Source organism: Panthera leo, chromosome D1, assembly GCF_018350215.1.
Source record: "Panthera leo isolate Ple1 chromosome D1, P.leo_Ple1_pat1.1, whole genome shotgun sequence".
NCBI classification, from domain to species: domain Eukaryota; kingdom Metazoa; phylum Chordata; class Mammalia; order Carnivora; family Felidae; genus Panthera; species Panthera leo.
The window spans coordinates 107,616,569-107,641,041 of NC_056688.1; the positions used below are offsets into that span (position 1 = coordinate 107,616,569).

General features: G+C 61.1%; 1 protein-coding gene across 1 annotated transcript in view; it reads right to left on the reverse strand.

Moving 5' to 3' along the window:
* NRXN2 (neurexin 2) overlaps positions 1 to 24,473 on the reverse strand; it is a 79,973-nt gene that overhangs the window by 13,803 nt on the left and 41,697 nt on the right. Inside the window, exons 14-17 of the mRNA XM_042905340.1 lie at positions 14,039 to 14,220; positions 9,050 to 9,221; positions 4,595 to 4,684; positions 887 to 1,212 (exon numbers count right to left, since the gene is read on the reverse strand). Coding sequence (XP_042761274.1) covers positions 887 to 1,212; positions 4,595 to 4,684; positions 9,050 to 9,221; positions 14,039 to 14,220 — 770 coding nt within the window. The remainder of the gene's footprint in view (positions 1 to 886; positions 1,213 to 4,594; positions 4,685 to 9,049; positions 9,222 to 14,038; positions 14,221 to 24,473) is intronic.

The window sequence follows — 24,473 nt, forward strand, 5'->3', positions numbered from 1 at the left end:
TGATGGCAAGAGCTAGAAAACTCAGCCAGGCCCCCAAGTTGCCTCTGTGAGTCACACGTGCTCCGTTGGCTTTTGGCACCAGCAAAGCCGGGCCTGTCCTGCCCCAGCACAGCCTCACCCCCAGGTACCACCCCCTCCAGGTATAAGAGAAGATAGACTCAAGTCACTTGGGCTTGACCTGATCTAGAGAGAGCACCTGAGCAGGCGAGGCAGGCAGTGTGGGGGGTAAAGCACCAGGGAACCGTCTGTACCCACACCCCCTCACACCCACAGCCATAGAGGGCACTGAGGCCTGCTCAAGGTCGCAGGCGGAGGACGGGCTTGCGGTCCCCCTGCAAGGGCACCAGCAATCAGGGAGACGCCGCTCTGGGCCTCCACCAGCCTCCAGGGGCGGGGCCGCCACCAGCTGGGCTTCTAGCCCCTCCAGGGCCGTCACCTACGTGCCCTGCCCAGAGCGATGCCGTCCTGGCTCCATCCATCTCTCTCTCGCTGCCCACACAGCACTGGGCATGGCCTTTGTTATGGGGCAGGCAGATGGGCTCATTCCACCCTCACCCCAGTCCAGACTTCCTCCCTCTTGGGTAGGGCGGTCTTGCCTGGTCTAGCTGGAGTGCCAAACTCCCCCTTGGCCCTGGGAGTGGTCCCTAGAAACAGTGCCCACCCTCCCATATACAGCATCCCTGGTCACCAGGGCAAAGGCCGCTTCGCGGAAGGAGACCTTTCCCACCTCACCTGAACCATCACTGTGACAAGGATGAGGTGGCAGCCTCCGGGATCCCGCCAGACCCCCCAGGCCCTCTCCGGGGCGCCCCGGTGGCTACGTGGGCATCGGCCCTCTCCCCCAGCCAAAGTCTCACTCCTTGTCCGTCAGCCCAAAGGCCCTCACCTGGGTGGTGCTGTCCCTCAGTGTGGGGGAGCGGCCCCGGCGCGTGGTAGTGGTGGCCATGGTGGTGGTGGTCTCCATGATGGTGGTGGCCATGTCGGCCAGCAGGGTGGTGGCCGTGGTCTCCGCGCTGAGCAGCACGGACGGCCCCTCCCCCACCAGGCGCAGGTGGCCCTCGGTCCGCACATTGGGGTCGCTCTCGGCGGCCAGCGCCAGCACCTTGAGCCCATTGTAGTAGAGGCCGGACACCTGGCCCTGGAAGGGACGGCCCTGGTCCCGGCCCCCGATCTTGATGGCAGCCTGGCTGTTGAAGATGGTCAGCTGGCGGCCTGGCGGGCGGGGGGATTGGTAGGGGTGGCAGAGGAGGGACAGGCAGTGGGGAGAGATCAGAACAGGATGGGAGAACAGAGGGAAGCCAAGGGAAGGAAAGAGGAGTGGAGAGGGAAATCAGCAAGGGGGTGGGGGTGGGGGGGTAGGAGAAACGAGGAAGGGGCAGACACCAAAGGGAAAGTCCTTGTCAGCCACAGCCCCTAGCCCAGCCAGGTGGGGACCCCAGAGGGGGAGGGTCCCCAAGGCACACATGGGCTGGGAAAGGGAGCCCAGCTCCCCCCTGTCCCCACCATGCTCATGCCTCTGATATTCCCATCCCCCTCTCCTCTCCTGCTCCAGGGGCATCGCCCCCCCCCCCTTCTTTCCCTTCCCTCAGTTTGATCCCCATCTTCTCCCTCTGCTCCCCCAAACGTCCCACACCCAGTGTCCAGCCCCGAGCCATGGAGCCCTCGGAAGCAGCAGACAGAGCAGACAAAGAGGCAGAGACAGAGAAGGAGAATGCCAGGCTGAGTGGTCAGCGCGTGTCAAAGCAGAGTGGGAGGCGACACCGAGGTGCCAGAGGTCAGGACGGTGCGTGGGAGGAGGGCCGGCGTGCGTGAGGGCGACCTCACTCTGCCCTGCCAGCCACCACCAAGCCCTCTGACCTCTGGCCAGGCTCCCCTCTCTCCTCCCCCCTCCAAGGCCCAGCCACTGCCCGGGGACCAGGCCCTGGAGAGCAGAGGCCTTCCTCCCCGCCAGGATGTGCAGGCACAGAGGTGGAAAACGTTAAAGGGACCTTGCTTCGCTCGCTGACAGCCCAAAAAACCGCTCCAGCTCCAATCTCGCTCCTCGCTCAGCAGTTACACCTCAGAATTCCCACCTGGGTGGGGTTTGGCGGTTCTTTTTGGTTTTAGTGGATCTGGGGGTCGGTTTAACCCTCTGAGTTTGTTGCTTTGGTTTGGTTTTTAGAAAAGACATTTATTATGTTTAAGTTTAGATTTAACTTTGGTTTTGGTGTTGCTTATTTGGGGGAAGCGGGGGGCAGAGGAACCACTACATTGCCCCCTGCCCCCGGGACCTTCAGCTGCTGGCGCCGGGGGGGGGGTTTAAGACCTGGCTTAGCCCTTGTTAGCCTCTGGTTAGTGCCTCGTTAAAGATCTGGTTTAGAGTTAGGTGCCTGAAAGCCCTGCCCCCGAAACCTGGGCTGAGGACAGTCCGACTTGTGAAACACCCCTCTTTGGAAACACGGGTTCCCCGGGCCGCGCGGCCATCTGTCTGGCCTCTAGCCAGTGACCGGGCGCGGGATGCGTCTGCCTGGCCCTCTGCTCAGCCTCTCCTCCTCCTCCGGTGCCCTCTGGCCGCCTGGCACCTTACTCAGCCCTGGACAGAGTCACCATCTTACAAAGGGGGCGGGGTGGGGGGGAGCCGGAGGCAACCAAAGCTGAGAACTAGTCAGTAGCAGCTAGAATACCAGACCCGGGGAAGCCCTTTAAGGACTATCTCCTCCCAAGATTATTCCCCGCCATAAGAATTAGGAGGAAAACGGAGAGGAAATGTGTATAGTGGTCAAACCAGTTTGGGAAGTGACCACTTCACCATGAAACAGCAGGTTTCTTTCTCTCTCACACGACTTCCCAGAACCTTTGTGAGACCAATGTCCATCTGCAGCTCCAAGAGGCGGAAACGGGAGCCAGCACTTCCCAGGCTCATTTTGCCACAAATCTCTTTCTTGGGAAGCATCTCACGGGACTTAGGCTTCACCGGACCTGGTTTGGAACTGGAAATTGATTCATTCGAGAAATATCTATCTGCACACCCACCACATGCCAGATGCTGACGGTAAACGCATCCCTCCAACAATGCCCAGATCTTGTTCTCAAATACCTTCCCGCTTCCTTACTTCATCTCATTCTCCCCAGCACCCCTCGGGAGGTAGGCTGAGCGGGCTCGCTCTCCCTGTCCTTCTGGAAGTCTTGAGGCAACAGGTGCGCTCCCCCTTCCACACTCTGGGAAATACCAGAGCGTTTTGCCCCATCTTTCACTTTCCAGGAGAGGAAACTGAGGTCTCCAGAGAAGGGGTGACCACGCAGCTAGGAAAGGACGGCTGGGGTTCACCCTCACCTGATCTGCAAGCCCTGCTCCCTACCCACCCCACCCCCCACCCACCAGGGCCCATCCAGCTCTGCCTCCTGGGGGGTCACAAGTTGTCCCGGCCTCAGCCCAGGCTGCTCCCCTGGCCTCTCTGATTCTGGGAGAGGGAAGTGGGTGATTGAGAGGAAGCTACATAGGTTAGCGAACTTGGCCCCTGTGGCCCCGCCCGCCGTGAACTCCTCAAAGGGTTAAAGTTCGCCCCGCTGGAGACAGCAACCCAGTGCGGCTGGGGGCTGTAGGTTTTAGCGATGTCTGTTACAGTCCCTTTAACTTTTTGTCCTGTTACGGATTTATCACATCTGGTTATCAGCATGTTTAGTCCCCACTGGCTGTGTGGGGGGCTGGAGGTGACATCTGGGGGTTTTAGCTGGGGCAGGCCCCAGTGGACATTTAAAAGCACAGTTATCAGCTGGTTAGGTGGGGGTTTAACACTTCTACTGCCCCCCTAGAGTTTAGCCTTAGAGGTACAGAGCTCGCCCCCTCTCCGAAGGGAATGGGATGGCTTTGCCCTTGGCCCCAACTTCCCTTGGCGACAAGTGGCCTTCTCCCTCACACCCAGCAGTGCCTCGCTACATGTGGCCTCTCAGCTAGCCTGTTCTGTCTTCCTCATCAGCTCGGCACACACAGAAACCCTTGTGGGACACCTGCCCCTGCCCCTACCTCCTAGTAGGCCCCCTGCCCTCGCCTCTGCTCCTTCTAAGAGGCCTTCTGGACCAACGTGGGCCCATTCCAGAGACAGTGCCCCGGAGCCATTCTCTTGGGTGGGTCTTTCCAGTAGGATGGCAGGCCTTCACTCTTTCTTTTCCATCCTTCGAGGACCCTGGTGAAGCCTTCCTACCCTCCCTTTGGATCCTAGGATCAGCACTTCCTGCTTCCCAGAGCCTTCCTGCTCCTAAGTGCAGTGCAGGCTGCCCTGGCTGCTGGCCCTTTGGGAAACCTCCCTCCCCATCTGATCTGTGTTCCAGCCTGCTCTACCGGGATGGTCCAGGAATCCCATGGATTATCCCAGCCCATGCCAGGTTTGGAAGAAGCCCTCTTCTGAGAAAAACCCCACCCTTGTCCAAAACCACCCCTCTAAAGACACAGACTACTGACTCCAGAGGGGAAGGGGGCATCCCGGTGGGCAAATTAGTCCCTCGCTAAGGGGCGGGCGATGGGGAAGGCACGGTGGGGAAAGAGAGAGCTCTGCACCTTTAAGATAGTGTTTTTAAAGTTAATTAATTAATTAATTAATTAATTCTGGTTAATTACCTTTGTCGAGCAGCCACTCATCTACTACTCGACCAAGCCGGTAGGGGATTCTCTGTCTAGCAATCGCCAGGCGCTCGTTATCAAAGTTTCCTTGGAAAAGTTTAGAAAGACAGTAGGTTTCTCAGGCGGCGAAGTCCAAAGGAGTTAGAAAAGTAATTACGCGTTTCTCAGGAGACTCAGAGTAAGCAGCGACATCCAACGGAAAGGGGGGGAAGGTCCACCCAAGGCGGGAGAAGAAACGCTGGGTCCCCCGTCCTCCCGTGTCCCCTCCCTAGGCTCCCATCCGGAGCCGGCCCCACCCTGGGGGCAACGAGTGACCCAAAGAAAAAGACAGGGACATGGAAGAAAAGGAAAGGGGACCGAAAGAAAGAAAAGGCAGCTGGAAGGTCAAAGGTCAGAGGTTAAACAGGTTTATTCTGTGCTCGGGCTGTGGTACCCACCTTCCTTCCCCATCCCGAAGTGGGGTGGGGGGGCAGGGAGGGGCATTTAGCGGGTTTAAGTTAGGGGGTGGGGGGGGCCTCAGTGGCCCAGCTGGTTACTGAGTTTAGAGGGTGGTTTAGAAGGGGGAGGGATGGGTTAAGTGGGGTTTATGCGGCATTTAGGGGGCGGCCCGGCACTCGCACTTAACAGTGAGGTTTAAAACCGCTTCTCCAGGCATCCCGGCTCCCTGTACCTTCGGTGCTCAGCTCCTCGCTGCACCTTCTCTTGCCAGCCCCACCCCACCCCCCTACCCCACCAGCTTCCGCCTTAATCTCCGCCTCCTACGGGCTCTGCAGCCTTGTCAGCCTGCCCACCCTCCTGTCTGCCTGCCGCCACCCACCACAGGTGACACGCCACCCAGCAGCCCCACCCGCCCCCCCTGCCCTTCTCCACAGCCATCTCGCAGCCCCTGGCAGCCCTCTCCGCCTGCCCTGGGCCCCTCCCTACAGGTGCACCCAGCCCTGCCATCTCGGGCTCTCTTTCCCCATCTCAGTCGCATTCCAAGACCCTCAGACTCGTCTCTGCTCAGGTTCCCTTTCATTTCTGCCCTGGGGACCCAGCCCAGCCCCTGACCCCTCTCACTCACTAGCCTTTCTCCTTCTAGCTCCTTTCCCCAATTCCCAACCCCGCCCCTCCTCAACCCTGCTGTGCCCACCTGTGTCCTCTTTCCACTCACCATTGTCTAGTTCTTGGAGATGGGGAGGGAAGGGGTGTATATGTGTGTGGGGGGGGGCAGGAGAGGGAGAGGGAGAGGGAGGGAGAGTGAGCCTGTGGAAAGGGGTCTGTCGGTGTGCCTAGGAGTTGTGTGTTCCTCCCTGCATCCACAGGCTGTGGATTATTCCGGTCTGCAGCAGTGGAAGTAGAAATGATTTCCTTTGGGAATCTGGCCACTCTTCCCACTGAAACCACACACAGGGTTCAATAACGTGTTACGGGGGTGCTTTCCTGATCATCTCACACTGCACAGCTACACTCGCTGCCCGGTGGGACCGGGGCCGGGCCTGCGGTGGACCTCTCTCGTGAACAAGCACACCACGTGTTCATGCGTGCGTGGCAGGTGCCTCCCTGGGTCCTTCTGGGGCAAATGAGACCTTGCCTTCCCTACAGATTTAGGTCGCTGGTGTTTTAAGTAAACAATGGACTGTTCACTCGTTTAGTCACTCAACAAACACATCTTGAGCATCTGCTCTGTTCCTGGGGCTGGGTATCAGAGATGCAAAGATGAGGGCCTGGCCCTTGCCCACAGAGGACCCCAGCCAAGCACGGGAGACTGGCAAGTGACCGGCGGTGTTCTTTGCTCCGTTAGAGGTGGCACAGGGCATCCCACCCTGAAGACAGGAGTGAGAGGGACTGAAGAAGACGCTGGAGGAGAGGTGAAGCGGCCAGAAGGGAGTCGGGCAGGGAAAGAAGGGAGTCGGGCAGGGAAAGAAGGGAGTCGGGCAGGGAAAGCAGGGGCGGACCATGCATGCAGGGGCAGGGAGGCAGGAGAGCAGGAAGCATTTAGGGACGTACCTGCACTGGGATACTTGTGCGTGTGTCTGTGTGTGTGTGTGTCCGTGTATTTGTCCGTGTGTGTGTGTCCTGAGAGGAAGGGAAGAATGTACATCCTTCTCACTGAAGCACGTAACAATTCTAACCAAAGTTCTGTTTGTTGAGCGCCTCCTCTATACCATGCCATTCTGGCGCCTTCCTTGGGTCATCGGACAGAATTCTCTCAGTATTGCTATGAAGCGTGTATGATCCCTACCTCTCAGAGGTGGAAACAGATTCAGAGAGGCTGGACGACCCACCCAAGGCCACAGAGCTTGTCATCAGGAGATCCAGGATTAAAAGTCTGGCCCTGCTGACTCAGAGTCCAAGAGCTGAGTCTCTGGGCTTCCGGAAAGTCTGGAAGGCCCAGGCTCTGGGCCCATGCACGCCACTAACCCAGCCTGCTTCGCATCGCTGGGGATGACACCTTCGGCTTTTGCAGACCATCCTCCCTCACGCTGCAGTCAGGGGACGGGCTGTCTTCCCCACCCCCAGCCAGGGGTCCCTGAGCAGAGGAAGGGCAGACACGAGTCCTCCAACCTGGCCTCTGGCCTGCTAGGCATCGAGGGAAGAGTTCTGGACCCAAGTCATGGCTCGATGTGGTAAAACCTTCATGTTCTCCCAGCCCGGCTCTGTCCAGCCGAGGCCAATGTCCTCGCTGCTACAAAGGTTGCCCTCGTGTGTGTGTGTGTGTGTGTGTGTGTGTGTGTGTGAGAGAGAGAGAGAGACAGAGAGACAGAGAGAGAGACAGAGACAGAGACAGAGACAGAGACAGAGAGAGGAGACTGATGATCCCAGGGCAGTCATACCTACATGGCCTGGCCTGTGCACGTGCCAGCCGTCACATGGGAGTGTCTGTGCACCTGCATGGCCCCACAGGCGCCCAGAACCTTGGGGTAGGCTGGCACCCCTCTGCAGGACTCTCGTTTCCCTTACGTCTGTCTGACCATCTGAGTATTTGCAGTCAGCCGTGTGTCCGTGGTTGGCCTGTGTGTCCATCACCCTCTGTATTTCTGGGGCCACGTGGTTCTCTTTTTTTTCCAGAATGTTGGGGACAAGCCTGCGTGATTGGGAGCTGGGAATCTCCACCGGCGTCTTTACGACGGCGTAAGTGGGCCCGTGAGGGTGTGCACACCTGCACTTTTCCCTGTCCTTCAGCCCACGCCCTCCTCAGTCGGGGTGGGGCAGCCCCCGCCTCGGCTGTCACTTCTGCCTCGGAGAGGGACCGAGGCTGCACGTGCTCTCGCTTCTCCTCGGTCGCCCCCGTGTGTGTGACTATGCAGGGTCACTCAGCCATATTATACCTCCGCATGTCTACGTTTCTGCAGTGTTCCCCTGCAGTGGTTCTGTTTCCCCCACCCTCTCAATCTCCCGCACTGGGCTCTCTTCCTCTCCCTCCCGAGGCTCTGTCCACCTCTTCTCCCACTGGTTGGGTCTGTGCCACCACGTCTCCATATATCTCTCTGCCTCACTTGGGGAGCTGCCTCCGTCTTTGCTCTTGTCTCGGTGACTATTTCCATATCTCTCCATCACCCCTCCCCTGGCTGCCCCCTCACTCTGAGGCTCTTTCTCTGCCTCCTCATTCCTCCCATGTCCTCATCCCCTTCTCTCCCCGTGCTCCTCAGACCTTGGTTTGTCCTGGGCCACCACAGCTGTCACACTGTTGAAACTGGGTCTGGTTGCTGGGCTCACCCCTCCTAGACTGCGAGCTCCCTGCAAGCAGAGGCCGTGTCCTGCTCCCCGGTGTCTCTGGCACAGGACCTGATGCCTAGTAGGTTGCCAGTGAAGGTTCGTGGAATGTGCTGGCACTCTTGTCATTTGGCCTTCTCTCCCTTTCACCATGTCCCCTATTCCCTGAGACACGGGTTCCTTTTCTCTGCATCTCTGTGGTCACTTCTCTTCCTTTATCTAGGTCTCCTGATATGGATCTGTGATCTGCTGTCTGTAGAGACCTTGGTTCGTTCCTTGGCTCTGTCCTTGGGAACAAGCCTGCCTCCTCGCCAAGATATATTCTGGGTTACTTATGGATCTTCTCTTTTTGGTTTCTGCATCTGCCTCCCCATTTCTGCCTGTCCCTCAATTCTAAACCTATTCTTTCCTCCATCGAGTCAGACTCTCCCTACTTCTCCCCTTCTTCCTCTTCTTTTCTCCCCCAGCTCCACCTGGGCCCTGGCCTCGCAGCCTTGCCAGCTCAGCTCTGCCCTTGCCCTCCTAGCCCACAAACTCCCACCACCGAGGACTAGCTCGCCCTTGCAAATCCCAACCTTTCTCTTTAGCCACGCCCCCGCCCGCGACCCAACTAGCCACGCGGTTCCCTCGGCCCCGCCCCCAGCCGGAAACATCTCCGCTTAGCCCCGCCCCAGTGCAGGCAGCGATCCTATCAGAGGCCGCCCTGCCCGCCCCGCCCCACCCACAGCGCCTCCTCCGCCCGCCGGGGCCGCCTACCTGCCGGGTACCGCTCATTGACCGGCCAGCTGTCCACCTGCAGGGTGGCGTTGCCGCCGCTTCGAGTGAAGCGCACCACGTGGTATTTGCCGTCGCTCACGATGGCGTTGGGCTCGTCGATGGTAATGTCATCCGTGCCCACGTTAAAGATCACCCCCACGGTGCCCTGGTCCTGGGGACAAGGAGGTAGAGGTGAGGAACTGGGAAGGAGTAACGGTTCACTCTTTCTAGAACACCTGTGACCACCACCGGCCCAGCTCCGTGGCACTTCACAGCTTTACAATGCACATCTCTCAGTCATGCCTTTGCTGGACAGTGTCACCTGCCCGAGGAGGCCGGTGAGCTTGCCTACCCCAGCATGCAGCCAAGGGAGTGGGCCTGAGATCCAGAGAGGTGGGGGCTGCCATGGGGTACAGAGCTTGGACCGAGAGCACTTCCCCAAACCATATCGGCTTCTTGCCTTTTGGTTCATACAGAATATTCACAAATGTTTACAGGGCACCCATTCTGTGTGAGGGCCACTGAGCCCAGGCCCCAGACAAGGTGACCGGGACTAAGTTGGGGACCAGTGGGAGCTCAGAGGGTGGAAACCTCTGTAGAGGACGACCAACAGAGAAGTCCACAGAAGCCAGCCCCGTGCCCGAGGAAAGTCTGGCCTCCCCACTCCCCGCCACCCCCAGCCTCAAGCTTCCCCTCCTCTGCATGCTCAGCACTGAGCGGGGCCCCTGGGACCCCTGCATTGGGGCATCAACATGCCTCTCCTGGTAGCTCATCGTCCCCCATGGTTGTCAGGCCTGAGTGTGAAGTCACAGGAGCGGAGGTGGGGGTCTGGACTGTGTGTATTGGGGGGTGATGGGTATGGGAAAAGATCAGGGAGACAAGCCACAGCAGACTCACTAAGGAAAGGTGAGCAGGTAGGGGTAGAGGACGGGGCTGGTGGCTGAGGAAGGACAGGTGAGGAAAGACAGGGACTGCAGCCTGGAGAAGGGGAGGAAAGGGTCTCAGCAACCCCCAGGACCTAGGACCCAAGCCCTGAGCAGGGCAGTGCCTGGGGAACCCTGCAGAGGCCACCCAGGATCCAGCCCCAGAAGAGTTCCGTTGATGGCTCCAGAGTGGGAGGGAGCACTTCACTGAATCCTTAAAATGTGCCAGGCCCTCTGTGGGTACTGTGCACGTGTGTCCTCTCCATCCCCACAGTGACCCTCTCAGGAAGCTTATGGTACCCCCAATTCACTGAGGAGGAGACCGAGCTCAGGGAGGTGAAGTAACGTCCCCAAATCCACATCACAAGAAAGGAACCCCGGGTTTGAACCCCAGTTGGCCTGACTCCAAAGCCAGTGCTCTCTCTTCCTTGCCCACTAGTCTAAGGAGACACGGACTCAAACTGCGGGGGAGGGGGGGGGGTGAGGAATGATCTGAGAGGCTACTGAGGCCAACCTACCTGAGAGACAAAGATATCTAAAGGAGCCAGGGGGAGGCCCGGGAGGCCCTAAACCTGAGCCTCTATTCCATTCCCCTGAACTTCCCAGCAGCACTCCTGAGCTCAGCCTCCTGAGTCCCCCACACCCTCCTGCATAGGACAGACACCCACACAGGCTCACTTAGGCCCCCTGGATCACACACGGTCATGGGACCCATGACCCATCATCAGAGAGGACACACACTCCTGGGGTCTTCCTGAAAGACTAGCCCAGTCCAGCCTGGGCATTAGGACCCAATCAGCTGTCAACTCCTGCAGCCAACAGAGCCAAGCAGCTTGGTGGCCCTGGGGATGGGGAGGGGATTGGGGTTTTGCAGAGACCTGTGCAGGGCACAGGGGGTGCAGCCGTGGCTCACTTGGAGATCCACGCCCAATCCCTTCCCCACTTGTGGGTCCAGTTCTCCCCATCCTAGAACTTGGGAAAGCCACCTGTGCGTACACACACACACACACACACACACACACACACGCAGCATCTCTCCTCAGATGTAGTAAAGCAGGGAAACTGAGGCTGGGCTTGCCTAACAAAGAGTACTCGCAAGCCCCCCGCCCCCACTACCCACAGGCTGACAACATCGCCGGGAGACGGGACGGTCACGGGCGCCCCACGCACGTGGGGGAAACAGCCGGTGCCCCTCAGTACTATTGTTAGTAACGCCGCTGAGAGTTTCTCCCGTGAGGCTCAGCCAGGCAGTGATGGCGGTCAAGGACCCCAGGCAGAGGGCCGGCCAGGGCGACTGGAAGGCAGGACACCTGGGTTCCCTAGGAGGCAGCCGAGCTCAGAGCCACGCGCTCCGGGGGAGAGGCAGCTCCCAGAGCTGCTCCCGACGTGAAGTCAGTTGTCACTTCTGTTAAAGTCATTAATTCCTAATTCCCCAATTACCTCATTAGGCGGCGGTGGGGAGAACGCGGCCGCTCCTACAGCAAATAATTATGGGAGTCAAAATTAATTTGGCAAAGTGGAGCGACGCTTTATTAGAAACGTCAAATTGCTTTTCTCTTATTTTGCTGCCGCCTCCCCACTCTCTGAGAGCTGCTAATGACGCGGTGGCGGGAGCTGGTGTGTCACCAGGGGAGGAGGGGCTGGGAGGCTGCCCCCGAGGGGCTTCGGCCCCGTCTGGGCCCAGCTCCTCCCCCAGAGCCGGCCTCTCCCGTGGCTCCCACACTTCCTCCAGGGCCCCCACCCTCGCCAGCCTCCCCGTCACGGCCTGGCGCCCCCCTCCGGCCCTCTGCAGCACCAGGCGCCGGGCCTCGTTCCTCCATGATCCCGCCACAGGCCTCGCCTGCTGGGAGAGAAGAGGAGACCCCTTCTCCCTGCACCCCGACCCCCTACCCTGTGTCTTCAGCGCCGGGGAGCCCCGTCCCCCTGCCGCACAGGCACAAAGACACACAGAAGTGGTCAAAAGAGGCAGACACGCGATGCACGCAGATTGACTCGCCCCGTGGAATCGCAGATGGTCGGGGTGTGGACTGACACTGTGCGCTTCCTATGGGCCAGGCCGTGTCCCGAGGGCTTGACACGCGCCATCTCATTTAAACCTCACGGCCTCCCTTTGTCCTCTCAGCACCCAGCTACTACACGGATGGGGAAACTGAGGCTGAGAGCCATGGGGTGACCGCACAAGGACAGAGCAAGGAAGTGGCACAGCTGAGACTCCAATCCGGGCCCTCGGCTCCGAAGCCACGCATGGCCTCTCGTGAGTGTGTGGAGAGAGAACAGGAGCCCTACTCACAGAGAGAAGGACACGGAGACACGGCCACACCTGCCACAGGGTCGGGAGACTGAAGCAACAGCAAATACCAGTCCTCTGGGAAAGGCAAAGCGATCAGAGGCCACCAGCCTGTGCCCCACCCCAGTCCCCCAAGGTCCCGCTGTCACTGCTGACGCCATCGATACGCAGCCAGCCCCACATGTCACACACAACGTGCTGTCCGCACCCAGCCCCACATGTCACACACAGTCAACGTGCTGTCCGCAGTCACAATCTCCAGAGACACTGTCACACGAGCACGAACCTTCCAGGCCTTCTTCCCAGGCTACTCGCCACTCCACACCCCTCTCCTACACACTTCCCTGCCTGGCCTCCTCCGTCCATCACCCAGCGGCTGCCGCTTCCACCCCAGCCCATGGGACATCTCACACCTCCCTCCTTGGCTCCCTGGCGGTGGGGGAGGGGTCTGCAACCACGGCACCCGGGAAGAGCTGTTGCGCAAGGAGGGGCCGGTAGCCATGGTCCCATCAGGGGGAGAGGCCAAGAGCCCAGACATGCTTCCTTGGTCCCCTTGAAGCCCAGATCCCCACCCCCCACACCCAGACCTTTCCAGCACACAGGGCCTGGCCACCCTACTCAACCCCCCCAGCTCGGGAGTCCCGGCCAGGGTCAGCATGTGGGAGGCGGGCGGCGAAAGGACGCAGCTGTAAGGGGACTTGGAGGTGGAAATGGAGACTGAGGTCAGAGGCCCAGGGGTTAAGTCCGTGGGGAGGGGACAGGGAAGAGGCTAAGGGCAGAAATGAAATAGGGCAAGGCCAGAGGCCATAGGGAAGGGTGTGGGGCTGGACCAGAAGGGGAAAGGGTCACAGAAGAAAAGGGGGTACCCGAAGACTAGAGTTAGGATGGAAACTGAGAGAGGAGCCGTGGGTGCGGCAGGTAGGACGGGGCAGGGGGGTGGTGTGGCAGGTGGATGGAGGAGGGAGTATGGCAGATGGGGCAGATAGGGAGGTAGGGCGGGTGGAGGGTATAATGGGTATGGCAGGTGGAGCGGGTAGGGTATGATGTTGCGGGGGGAGGGTGGGCAGATGGGGGGCGGGTTTGGTGGGAGGCCCAGAGGGAGGCACTGGGAAGAAGCAGATGTGGAGGAGGGGAGCCCGGCGAAACAGCCAGAGCCACGTGGGACAGGAGGCCAGGATAAGGATGTGGGGTGCGGCCAAGAGGCCAGAGGCTATAGGGGAGGCAGGGTCAAGGGGCTGCCGGGAGGGCAAAGGTCACGGGAACGGAGGTTACAGGGGAGCATAGACAGCAGCAGGATCTCAGGCAACGTGCCTTGCGGCTGCTCTGGGGGCGGGGCGGCCTGAAGAAGCGTGGCAAGAACAGGCGTGGGACACAGTGGGCTGCCCCGGGTGGCCCAGCGGGGAGCAGGCAGCGGCCCCGGGGGGAGTCACAATGTGGGCTGCAGGAGAATGGCCCGGAAGGCTCAAGGAGGCCCCTCTGCTCAGGAAGGTCAGAGGACCCAGAGCCAGGGAGTGGGGAGCCGGAGAGCGTCAGACCGGCCAGGGCGGCTCCGGGAGTGCAGAACAGGAAGGGGATAGGTCTCAGGAGAGCGTCAGACCGGCCAGGGCGGCTCCGGGAGTGCAGAACAGGAAGGGGATAGGTCTCAGGGGCAGAACCGCGCAGAGGAACCTCCAGGAATCGGGGGTGGGAGGGGGGGATTTGAGGTGCTGATCCCATGGCGGTGAGGGGACTGAGCGGATTGCAGGGGGTGGGGGGGGGGTCAGGGGCCAGGATCCTTACGATGTGCAGCTGCAGATAGTCTCCGAGGCCGGAGGCACTGTCCACCCGCACCAGCACAGCACTCCGCTGGTGCGTGCTGAAGCCCACGGCCAGGCGGTCCATCCTCGTGCTGGGCCGGTCATTGGGGGGCCACGTGTAGGTGATGAGCGCTCCCCCCTTCCCAAAGATGTATGTGGTCCCGGCTGCAGAGAGAAGGGAGAAGGAGAGATGACTTCAGGAGAGCGAAGCGAGCAGGTCCTCGGGGCTGCAACCAGAGCACGGGGACACCAGGCCCTGCCATCCCAGGGGACAGTTGGCGGGCGGGTGCCCGGCGGAGGGCCTGTGCACGCGCACGGACAGACGTAGCTGCCTCATCAAGGATTCTAGCTGTAATTACAGCAAAACAGAGAGGCGACAGAGAGAGTGGCACAGAGAGGGAGCCCAGAGAGAGGCTGCAAGGGGACTGAGAAGCGCACCGAGGGCAGGCAGGACCGACCTCGGGGGGGGGGGGGGGGGGGCCTGGGCCCGACCGGCTCAGCTTCTCCCAGGGCTGGCAGAGGTGACAGGTCGGAGGTGTGTGCTTCTGTGGGGCCAAGCTGAGCAAGCACTGAGGCAGAAGGAGCCCCAGGCGATGGCGAGTGGAGCAGGGGCTGTGTTCAGCTCTGACTCATCGCCTACAGGCTGGCACCCTTCCACTGCCTGCCCCCACCTCCTCCCAAGCCCCTGGAAATCCTGGTCCCAGTTTGTCCAGGACTCCTTGCTTTCACTCCCAATTAGGAGGGGGGCTGCCTGGGGCCCAAAGAGGGGGTGCCTGGAGCCTTACCCATCAAAGAAGAGACAGACCTTGGGGGATGGGGAGACGGGTACAGCGGACTAGAGACTGACAGCCAGAGGAGGAAGGAGGCAGAGAGACAGATGGACAGAGAGGGACAGAGAGGGGTGTAGGTGAGAGAAAGTGGGAGAACAGGAGCCAGAGATGAAGGCTCCCTCTCCCTGCCCTCCCCCACCCCACCCTCTCTCCCCTCTCAGTCTCCTCCATCCGGCTGCCGGGGGCGGGTGTGAGGTCCCTAACGATCTCAGCCCCAAAATAAACCCCATTAGTTGCCATGTTCCCTCCTGCGGCTGACTGGGCTCCCTGGGGGGTGGAAGGGGTAGGTAGGGGCAGACCGTTGGCTGGGTTGGGGGTGGGGGGCTGGACACCCAGGTTCCTGGAAGGGAGCCTTGTCTGGGAAGCCTAGAGGTCTCCTACTCTGGGGGCCTTCAGACAAGGAAGGGAACTATCTTGCATTCTTTAGAACCTAAATAGAGCAGATGAGATTCATAAAATGCTTAATTAAATAATTAGCCACTAACGACTCCTCTCAAAGCACTTCTGGGGGGGGGGAGGGGAGAGGGGTTTAGGGGAAGACTTATCCAGAGAGAAAGGTGGTGGGGCCTGAGGGCACATGCCTGAAGTAGGCTGGGAGGAAAGTGGGGCCTTGTGGGTAGGAGAAGTTGGGGTGTGGGGTCAGGGAGCTAGGAGCCAGGGAGGGCAGGCCCGAGGGAGACTTGAGGAGGGCCTGGGGCCTAGACACTTCCGAGGAACAAACTCTGTCAAGACGGCAGCCCAGCTGGTCACCCCCCTCAAGGCCAGGCCCCTCAAGCACCTTGGGGTCTCTCACCTTAGGGTCTAGGCGCCCCACTGCAGTTTGGGCAATCACGGATGAGGGGGATCTACCCCAGGAAGCCCCTAGGCCCCTGAAGGAGAGGGACCCTGAGTGCCTTGGACGGAGGCACTGTCTACACCATCTGCAGGCCCAGGGAAGAGCTGAGGGGAGAAGGGGAGACTCCTGCCTGGGTCCCAGAGAGGCAGCAGGGGTTGGGGGAGAAGGAACTGTTCTCCAGAGCGCTGGTCATCAGCGCCTTCCCTCTCCCCAGATCTGGCCTGAGAGGAGAGATGACCCCGGCCCCCAGGGCAGGGCAGGCAGGAAAGAACCACCTCGACGTCTAAAAACTGACATCTGGCCACAGAGAGTGACTGGAGCACCCTCAGCAGACAGAGGCAGCTTGGCTCTGGCCCCTCCAGACCCACGAATCCTTTATACTTGGGGGGGGGGGGGGGGCGGTACGGGGTGGGGGCTGGAGGCCCCGGTGTCAGGAGGGAGCCCCAGGATCAGGGTGGAGGGCTGGCTGGGGGCAGGGTACACAGTGAGCCGCACCCCCACCCCAGGCGGGTCACCTGCCCGGAAGGGGCCAGGCCTGAAGGCCGGGTGCAGGGCAGGCCTCTCAGCCGGCAACAGTCTCTCCATTCCCAACACTGCAGCACTCTGGAAAACCGACTGTTTCCATGGCAACCACCATACCCAGGGTCCTCCCTTCCCCCTCCACTCACAAGCTGCTAGTCCAAATTTGGGGGGTGGGGAGGGCCAGGGGAACAGAGATTGCTGACCTTCTTCCACACGGCCCCCTGACCCGGCCTCCCGGACCAGAGGCCGCTGCCTCTCCACCCTATGGGCTCCGGGGGGCCCCCAGGTAGATGTGGGGAGTGGGGCTCATTGGTTTTCTTGGTCCCTCACACCTGCCAAACCCCATTTCTGTGGAGCCTGTTCCCAAACCTCCCAGGTCTAAGGGAAGGGAGGCCTTCTCTCCTCACTTCCCCACCCCAGGACCCCAGACAGTACATCACCGTGTACAGAACCCGGCCTGAACCCAGACAGGGCCTGAGGAGCGGACAGGCCCCGTGCCCCACGGGGCAGTGAGGCCTCCGGGATCGGGGGCCCGGCCGGCAACCCCAGCCCCGGGCCCCACGGCAGACACGTCCCCAGTGACGCACCCGCAGACCCCACACCCACACCCACACCCAGGCGACGACACACCCAGCCGCACACAAAGACCCAGCGTGGAGAGGCAGACTCCGATAGGAGACACGAGGCGGCCAGCAAACATTGTGGTAAAAGTGCACAAAGGCAGGCCTGGGCGGGCAGCGAGGGCAGGACTGGACGGCCAGCGTCCCCGCGCCCAAGGCCAAAGGGCACCTGCCCACAGCCCTCCAGTCCCCAGCCCAGGCCACGCTCAGCCCGGCTTCCCCGGGGGCTTTATTACCCAGCTGTTCTGACGCTGCAGCTGGTTATTACGCGGGGTGGGCCTGTTAAAGCCTAAGGGCGTTTATTACACTGTGGGGGAATCGGGTGGAGAGACACTGTCTTAGACCGATGAGGTTGAATGGCTTATTGGACTGGGGCAGCAGTAATTACCCTGGGGAGACATTTCTCCCCCCAGCAGGGCGCCTCCTTCCATCCCGGTAGGGGAGGAAGGCAGGCAGGGGGATGGGGCTCTGCCAGGTCCCTTCTGGTTGCTCCCCAGCTGGACCCCGAGCCCTGGAGATAACTCTCGCCTCCCCCCCCCCCCCCCCCCGCCCCTCTGCAAGCTGTTCTGTATGCCCCCGGCCACCAGACTCCCCTGGAGGGGAAGGCATGGAGACAAGGAGCCCAGGACACCACACCACATCTAGAACCTCTGAAAGGTTCCAGAAAGGGCTCCGGAGAAGAGAGGGGCCTAAGCCAAGGCCCAGAATATTAACACTAGGAGGCCCAGACCCACTGTCTTTGACCTCCCCACGTAGCTAGTGAGCGCCATAGTGCACAACAGGGCCGGGGGAGGGGGGGAACACAACCCCAAAGCCCAAGACAAGAGAGCCTCTGGCCAGAAGCAAGATGCCACAGGCCCAGGTGCCCACTGCCAACAGCCCAGGGCTGGCACCTTCTGTCCACACCCCGCATAGTCTGGGCCTCCTGGACGCAGAAATTCACTGACCCAGTAAGACACTAAACGATCAAGAACCTTCCATATAGTTCCCACACACCTGCATTCTAGAAAGACACACACACACACACACAATCATTAATAATGGTTAGCTAACCCAGACCCAAACAATAAACTCATTCCATGTGAATAACCACCCATGCAGTGATGCCCCTGTGGTTCAAACTACATGTGCAGCCCGTCCGTCTGCCAGTCTCCCAGCTGCATTAGAAGCCATGACAGAAACCTTCTGGTAGATCTCGAAATCATGAGAGGATAAAACGTCCTGCACAATCCAGAAAAGCCACGGTCCTAGGTGCCCATAGCCCATCCTGGCTCTTTGTAAATGGACCTTCACTACCCTGGCGGTGGCGGGGGGCGGGGGGGTCTCCACAGTCCCTGGGTTCAGCGCTCTGGCCCACTTCTGGGCCACACACCATCCAGTCACAGACCCCAAGTTCACCCACCCATGTGCAGAATCAAAATAAATGCCAGCCCCCTTTATAAGCTGGAGTGATGAATCCAGAGCTCTCCATCCCTGGCTTCAGGGAGTAGTAGAAACAAAGGTCGGGGGCTGAAAGGCTCTGAAACCAGAATCAGGGTCAAGGACCAGGAGAGTGTCACCCCCTCGGGGCATTTTTCGGATCCAGGTGCCCCCCCCCCCCACACCCACCCACCCAAGCCCAGATGACATCAGGTGCAGGGGTGTCAATGGGTATCTGGCAGGTGGATATGGATATTATGCAACAGGAGGGGTTGAGGGGTGGAGGTAAGTGGAGGGAAAGGAGGAAAGGAGGAGGGAAGGGGGGAGAGGGGGGAAGGAAGGCAAGGAGAAATATGGGGAGAAGCCCAGAGAAAGGACACAGAGAAGCAAGTGCAGAAGGAGAGGCTCCCTCACACCGGGGGATGCGGGGGAGATGTTGGGGCAGAGAGGGAGGATGCCCCTTGGTCTAGAAAGCTCTCCCAAGTTAGCCTCTTCCTCTAGCCAAGCAGGGGGTCCCAAGAGAAACCTGTCTCTTCCCCTCCTCTCTTGACTAAGGTAAACAGAGGTGGGGCCAGCCAGAGGGCCTCCTCCCAACTCTTCTATCTGTCCTCTGACCCTCTTCCTCCCTCTCACCTGCCTAACCCTCCATGGGTCCCTCCCTTCCGGTTCCCACCACCTTCCAGTTGTGTCCTGCGGCTGCTCCTCGGTTGCCCTGTGGCACTGGGCAGCCATTAGCCCTCTTGGGGCTGTTTTTCTCCTCCACACAGCAAGGGAGTGGACATCTCTGAGGCAACCCCAAAACCAACATTCCTTAGCAGCGCCACCCCCCCCCCCACCTCCATGCTCTCTCCTCCATTTTCTCTCCCGGTCTCCCAGCTCCTTGCATCCTGACCCCAGCTCCTTTACTGAGCCCTCCTCTGCCACTCAGCTCCTAGGAAGGTCCCTCCTTCCAATCTGCTGGCCTCTCCTGGGCCTACTCCTCTCTCACCTCTGGCCCTCTGCTCCTCACTGCACGCACGCTGCCCACTTTGCACATCGCCTCAGTGCCCAGAAGGCTCACGTCCTATCCGGGCCCCTTTGGGAGGAATCACTGGGCCTCTGGGGAGCCAGAGGGGACAATGAAGAGGAGGGACGAGGGCACAGAGGGCCCAAGAGCTTGTGGGGAGAAAAAAGGGGGTTAAGAGCCAGAGAAGGTGTGGGCTGGGGAAGTGGAGGAAGAGAGAGACCTGGGAGCAGAGCGCTGGATGGAGAGGACCCCAGTCTTATGAAGACATGAGAGGAGGTACACTGGGGGAGAGAGAGGGAGGCAGTAGAGAGGAGGGTGGGAAGGGGCCACTCTTGGGAAGGGGACAAAGACGGAATAGAGCACGGAAAAAGAGGAAAAGATAGAGTAGAAAAGGGGGTGAGAAGATTGGGAGGGACACAGGGGCAAAGGTTGGGAAGCAAAGATAGATGGAGGAGGAGTAGCACGAGGGAGGCAAAGAGCGCAGAAATGGTGGACCGGGAGGGGCGCGGAGGAGAAGCGAGGAAGACACAGGCATGGCAGATGAGGGAGGAACAAGAGTGGAGTGAAAAAGAAAGAGAGGTGCTGGATGGGCAGAGATGGAAAGTGATGGACGCACAGAAATGGGAGGTGACAAGGGTACAGAGTGAGAGCTGGTGACAGCACAGTGATGAGAGACGATAGGAGTCCAGATAAAAGGTGATGGGAGCTTGGAGATGTCAGAACACCATGGGAGTCAAGGTGGGAGGTGATGGGGGGACAGGAACAGGAGGCGAAGGAGGCGCAGAGATGGGAGGGGGGGAGGTGCAGAAGTGGGAGGGAGAGAGGTACACAGATGGAGGGGATACGGGTCCCCTATGGAAAGGGATGCCAGTATGCAGGGAAGGGACGTGATGTGTGGACTAAAATGGGAAGTGATAGGGTCTCCGGGATGGGAGGTGACAGGTCTGATCTGGACTGGGAAGGAGGGACCTGAGATGGGAAGCGATGGGGTCCGGCACGGGAAAGAGGGGTGAAGTGTCAGGACGTGTCAGTGATGGAGAGAGTGCAGAGGCTGGAAGTTGTGGGGTGCGGGGACGAGAAGCGAGGGGTCACGGGGACCAGGGAGGACAGAGGTGGAAGGCGGCAGGTACGGAGTTAGGAAGGAATGGCACACAGAGAACCTGAGGGTTGAAGCTATGAAGTGATGGGGGGCCGAGGCGGGAGGTGATACAGGGCCGAAACAAGAAGTGATGGAGGTTGGAAATGGAAGTTGATGAGGTCTGAGAGGGAAGATGAAGCCGGTTTTGAGATGGAAGGGTCACGAGGGGCTGAGATAAGAGGTGACAGGAAGTGGAAGGTGACGGAGGACTGGCCCAGGTTGATGGGGTGACTGGGATGAGGGGAGGTGGGGAGATTGGGCTGGGAGATCATAGGGAGCCTGGGGCGGGGAGGGGGGGGGAGTGTGAGTTCCAAGCAGTAAGGTTGCAGAGGTGAGAGACGCTGGGGGTCAGAGGTGCAGGTAGGGCAGAGGTGCAGAGGGGTTGCAAAGGAGAGATGAGGCCCGGAGAGGGCTGGGGCAGGGGAGGGAGCTGACTGTTTGGGGGGTGATGGAAGGCCAGTCAGAGGGGAAACGGGGTGGGTGCGGGGGGGGGGGGGGACAGAGGTGAAATAGAGGCGGACATGGGAGAGGTGGGAGAGGAAGAGACGGGACACGTCAGAGGCAGAGATGACAGATGGGGCGGAGGGGAGCATAGCTGGGGGGACAAAGATGAGAAACTAGGCCCAGAGATGCCGGACGAGCAGTGGGAAGGTAGGGAGGGGCAGAGGTGGAGGTGAGCCGGCTGGAGAAACGGTGAGGGGCAGAGGTGGAGGAGAGGGCAGGGTAGGGGGAGAGCTGGACCGAGGATGAAGGCACAGAGATGGGGAGGTGATGGGAGCGGAAACAGGAAGGGGTTGACAGACCGAGATGGGGAGAAGGAGGTGAAGGTGAGGCAAGAAAGGAGCGATGACGGCCAAGCTGAGGCCGACGCAGGGGGTGATGGAGAGGCCAGGGTGGGGCCGAGGAGCTGGGAGCCCGAGATGGTAGGTGAGGGAACGCGGGCCCGCAAAGCGGAGGGGCCGGGCCTCGGCGCGCACAAGCTGGGGTGCGGCCCGCGGGGCCGGGGCCGGGGCCGCGCGCACGGGAGGCCCGGGGAGGGGGGACGGGGGTGGGGGTGGGGGGGGCCGGCCACGGCAGAGCGCCACTTACCGTGCCCGCCGCGGGTGAGGAAGGGCATGCGGTTGATGGCGATGGGCACGGTGCCGTGCTTGCTGTGGAAGTGGTGGACGTGGTGGGTGGTGCTGAGGCTGGAGGAGACCCGGGCCCCCTCGGCCGCCCCCAGCAGTAGCGGCAGCAGCAGGAGCGGCAGCAGAGGTGGCGGCGGCGGCGTCGGGGGCCCGGCCAGGGCGGGGGGGCGGCGCGGGCACCCCCCCGGCCCGCTCCCCCCGGGGGGCATTTCGGCCCGGGGGCGGCCGCCTCACAGCCCCATGGCCGGGGGCGGGGACGCGGGGCTGCGCAGCCCCGCGAAGCCCCCCTCCGGCTCCGAGCCCCGGGAGGGGGGGTAGGGGTGAAGAGAAGGAAAACCAGAGCCCAAGCCTCGGTCCGGAGCCAACGAAATCAACTGGATCCCGCCGGGGAATCCGAGGTCCGCGGAGCGGCAACGCCAAGGTCCAGGACGCCTGGGTCCATCTCGAGGAGCTAAGGGTCTGCCCGCATCCCGGCGGGGTCGGAGCGGCGCAGAGGGCCGTCAGAAACCCGGGGGAGCGCCCGGGGGAGGGGGCATGGTGCCGGGTGGAGAGGTAGGGGAGGCGCGGGGGCCAAGCAGGGATGGGAGAGCGGGGGAAATCCTGCGGAAAAACCGAGCCGGGGGAGGGGGGAGGCCGGAGGGGAGAAGCGGGAGAACGACGGAGACTAGGGCCGGCCGCGCCGCTGCTGCCGCTGCCGCCCGACGGAGGCCGGGGGGGGGGGGGGGAAAGGAGGGAGCGGCCGGGGGGGGGGGGGGCGGGAAAAGGGAGGAGGGAAACAAATCCGGGTGAGGGGGGGAATGAAGGGAGAGGAGGGGAGAGGAGAGGAGGGGAGCGGGACTGAGCAGAGGAAAGGCGCGAGCCTGCGAGATTCCGGTGGAGAGATGGAGGCAGCGGAGTGTTGCTGCAGAGGCTGAGGGCTGGAAGGGAGAGGGAGGGAGGAGAGGAGAGGAGCGGAGAGGGAGGGGAGAGGGAGCGCGGGAGGAGGAGGGGGCAGGGCAGAGGGACCCGAGCGGCTCCCGATCTGCGGGCGGCGCTGGGCAGCTCCGCCGCACGGCACCTGGCTAGCCCGCCTGGCGCTCGCCTCTCCTCTGCGCGCGCCCCGCCCCGCCCCTCCCCCGCGCCCGGGCGCGCGCGCGCTCCCCTCCCGCCCGCTCCAGAGAAGGGGCCCTGCTGAATAATTGAACAGGACTGAGGCTAGCAAGAGAGGCAGCTCTCTTCCTCCGCCTTCCCTTCCCCCGCACCTGGACGAACCCCAGTGGTGCCCTCTCTGGTCCAGCGCGCAGAGATGTGGCCACGGCCACCTCTGCACGCACCCCTCGGAACACACGTGCACGCTGGGATGTGGACGGGTATGGAGACACCCACGTGCCCATACAGGCACCAGTGAGCGCGCAGGCACACACACAGGCTCAGACACATACATGCATACATGTGCTCATAGACACTGGCGCACGGACTCACACTCGGCGCGGGGGAGGGGCAGGAGGTGTGCACATGCACAGAGGCACACATGCGCGCACACATACGTGTTCGGCCGCAAGCGATGAACAGCCAACACACACACAGACACCTCCTCCCAGCTCACCCTCCAAAAACAATGACCCAGAGCCTCACAGGTACTCAAGGGGAAGACACGTCACACACGTACAGTCTTCTCAGTACCTTCCCCAAAGGGTGCTCCCCTACCCAGCACACCCTCGCTGGACGCCTCCGATCTTCCCCTCCCCCGGCCTCAACCTCTCCCTCCACGGAGTTTTCAGGACACCTGTCCACTGAGTGTCCCATTTAGGACAAAAACCCTTCCTGGGTCACTTAGGTTCGGCCGAGGAAGCCACTTCTTCTAGGTGCCCCTCCACTGGGATCTGCCTCCCCCCACTCCCCACCGCAGAGTTTTGGGGACCTCTGGGAAGCACTTGTCATAGCCCAAGAGGTAAGTGCAGAGAGACTCCCGTCCCTTCATCTGGATGTGACCTCTGCACCCACATCAATCTGGGTTCAGTGAGACGATGGTCTCCTCGAACCAGGGAAGGGGTGGGGGTGGGGGGCAGAGGGTCAAGAAAGAGGAAGAGGGAGGGAGGTGGAGATGGACCTGGAAGGAGCCAAAGAAACAGGGTAGTAGAGTGAGGAGGGGTGGTGAAGAAAGGGCAAAAGGAAAGGGGAGGCGATGTGAGAAAGGGGACAGGGAATGGGGGCGCACAGGCAGGAGAGGGCTGGCTCCTGCTAATTGATTCTGAATTTCATCTTCCAGCACCGTGAGCCGGACGGGAACGCCTGAATGCAGTCAGCACCCAGGACAGCTCCCCTGTTGCCCAGGTCACCTCCCCAACCTTGTGGGAGCACGTGGCCCCATTTGGCCCCTGGCCCTTCAGAAGTGAAGAAAGGGGTCCCCAGAAGAGAAGGAAGGCTTCGAGGTGGAACATGGCTCCGTGAGGAAAGAGACACTGCAGCCTGCAAAGCGGGGCTGGGGCCCCCTGAAGCCTTGTCCGCCTGCCCTCTCCATCCCATCCTTGTGCCCCAGGCTCTGGAATAGAGACTGACACAGCTCTGAGCAGGCAGAAAATTTATGGTCCCAGAGGGAAGGAGGGAGGAGCCGGTGGCGGTGAGAGGAGAGGAAGGGAAACCGCCTAGAGGCCAATCAATATCAGTGAGTGGGAAGTGGAGAGAGTTGGAGGGGGTGACGTTGGGGAGCCAGGGGGGGAGACGGAGGGTAAAAGAGGAGAGGGAGAGGTGTGCAAGACATCAATAGAGCCCGCGGAGATGAACAGAGCAAGTGGAGAGATGAGAAGGGGAGGGCAGGCATGGGGAAGAGCTGATATCCTGGGAGAGGGGGGTTCTGGAAGACAGAACCCTGAGCAGGCCTGATGGGAGCGCCTGGGTCCCAAACCCCAGCCCTGGAGTCTCAGCCCCATGTCAAGCCGTGT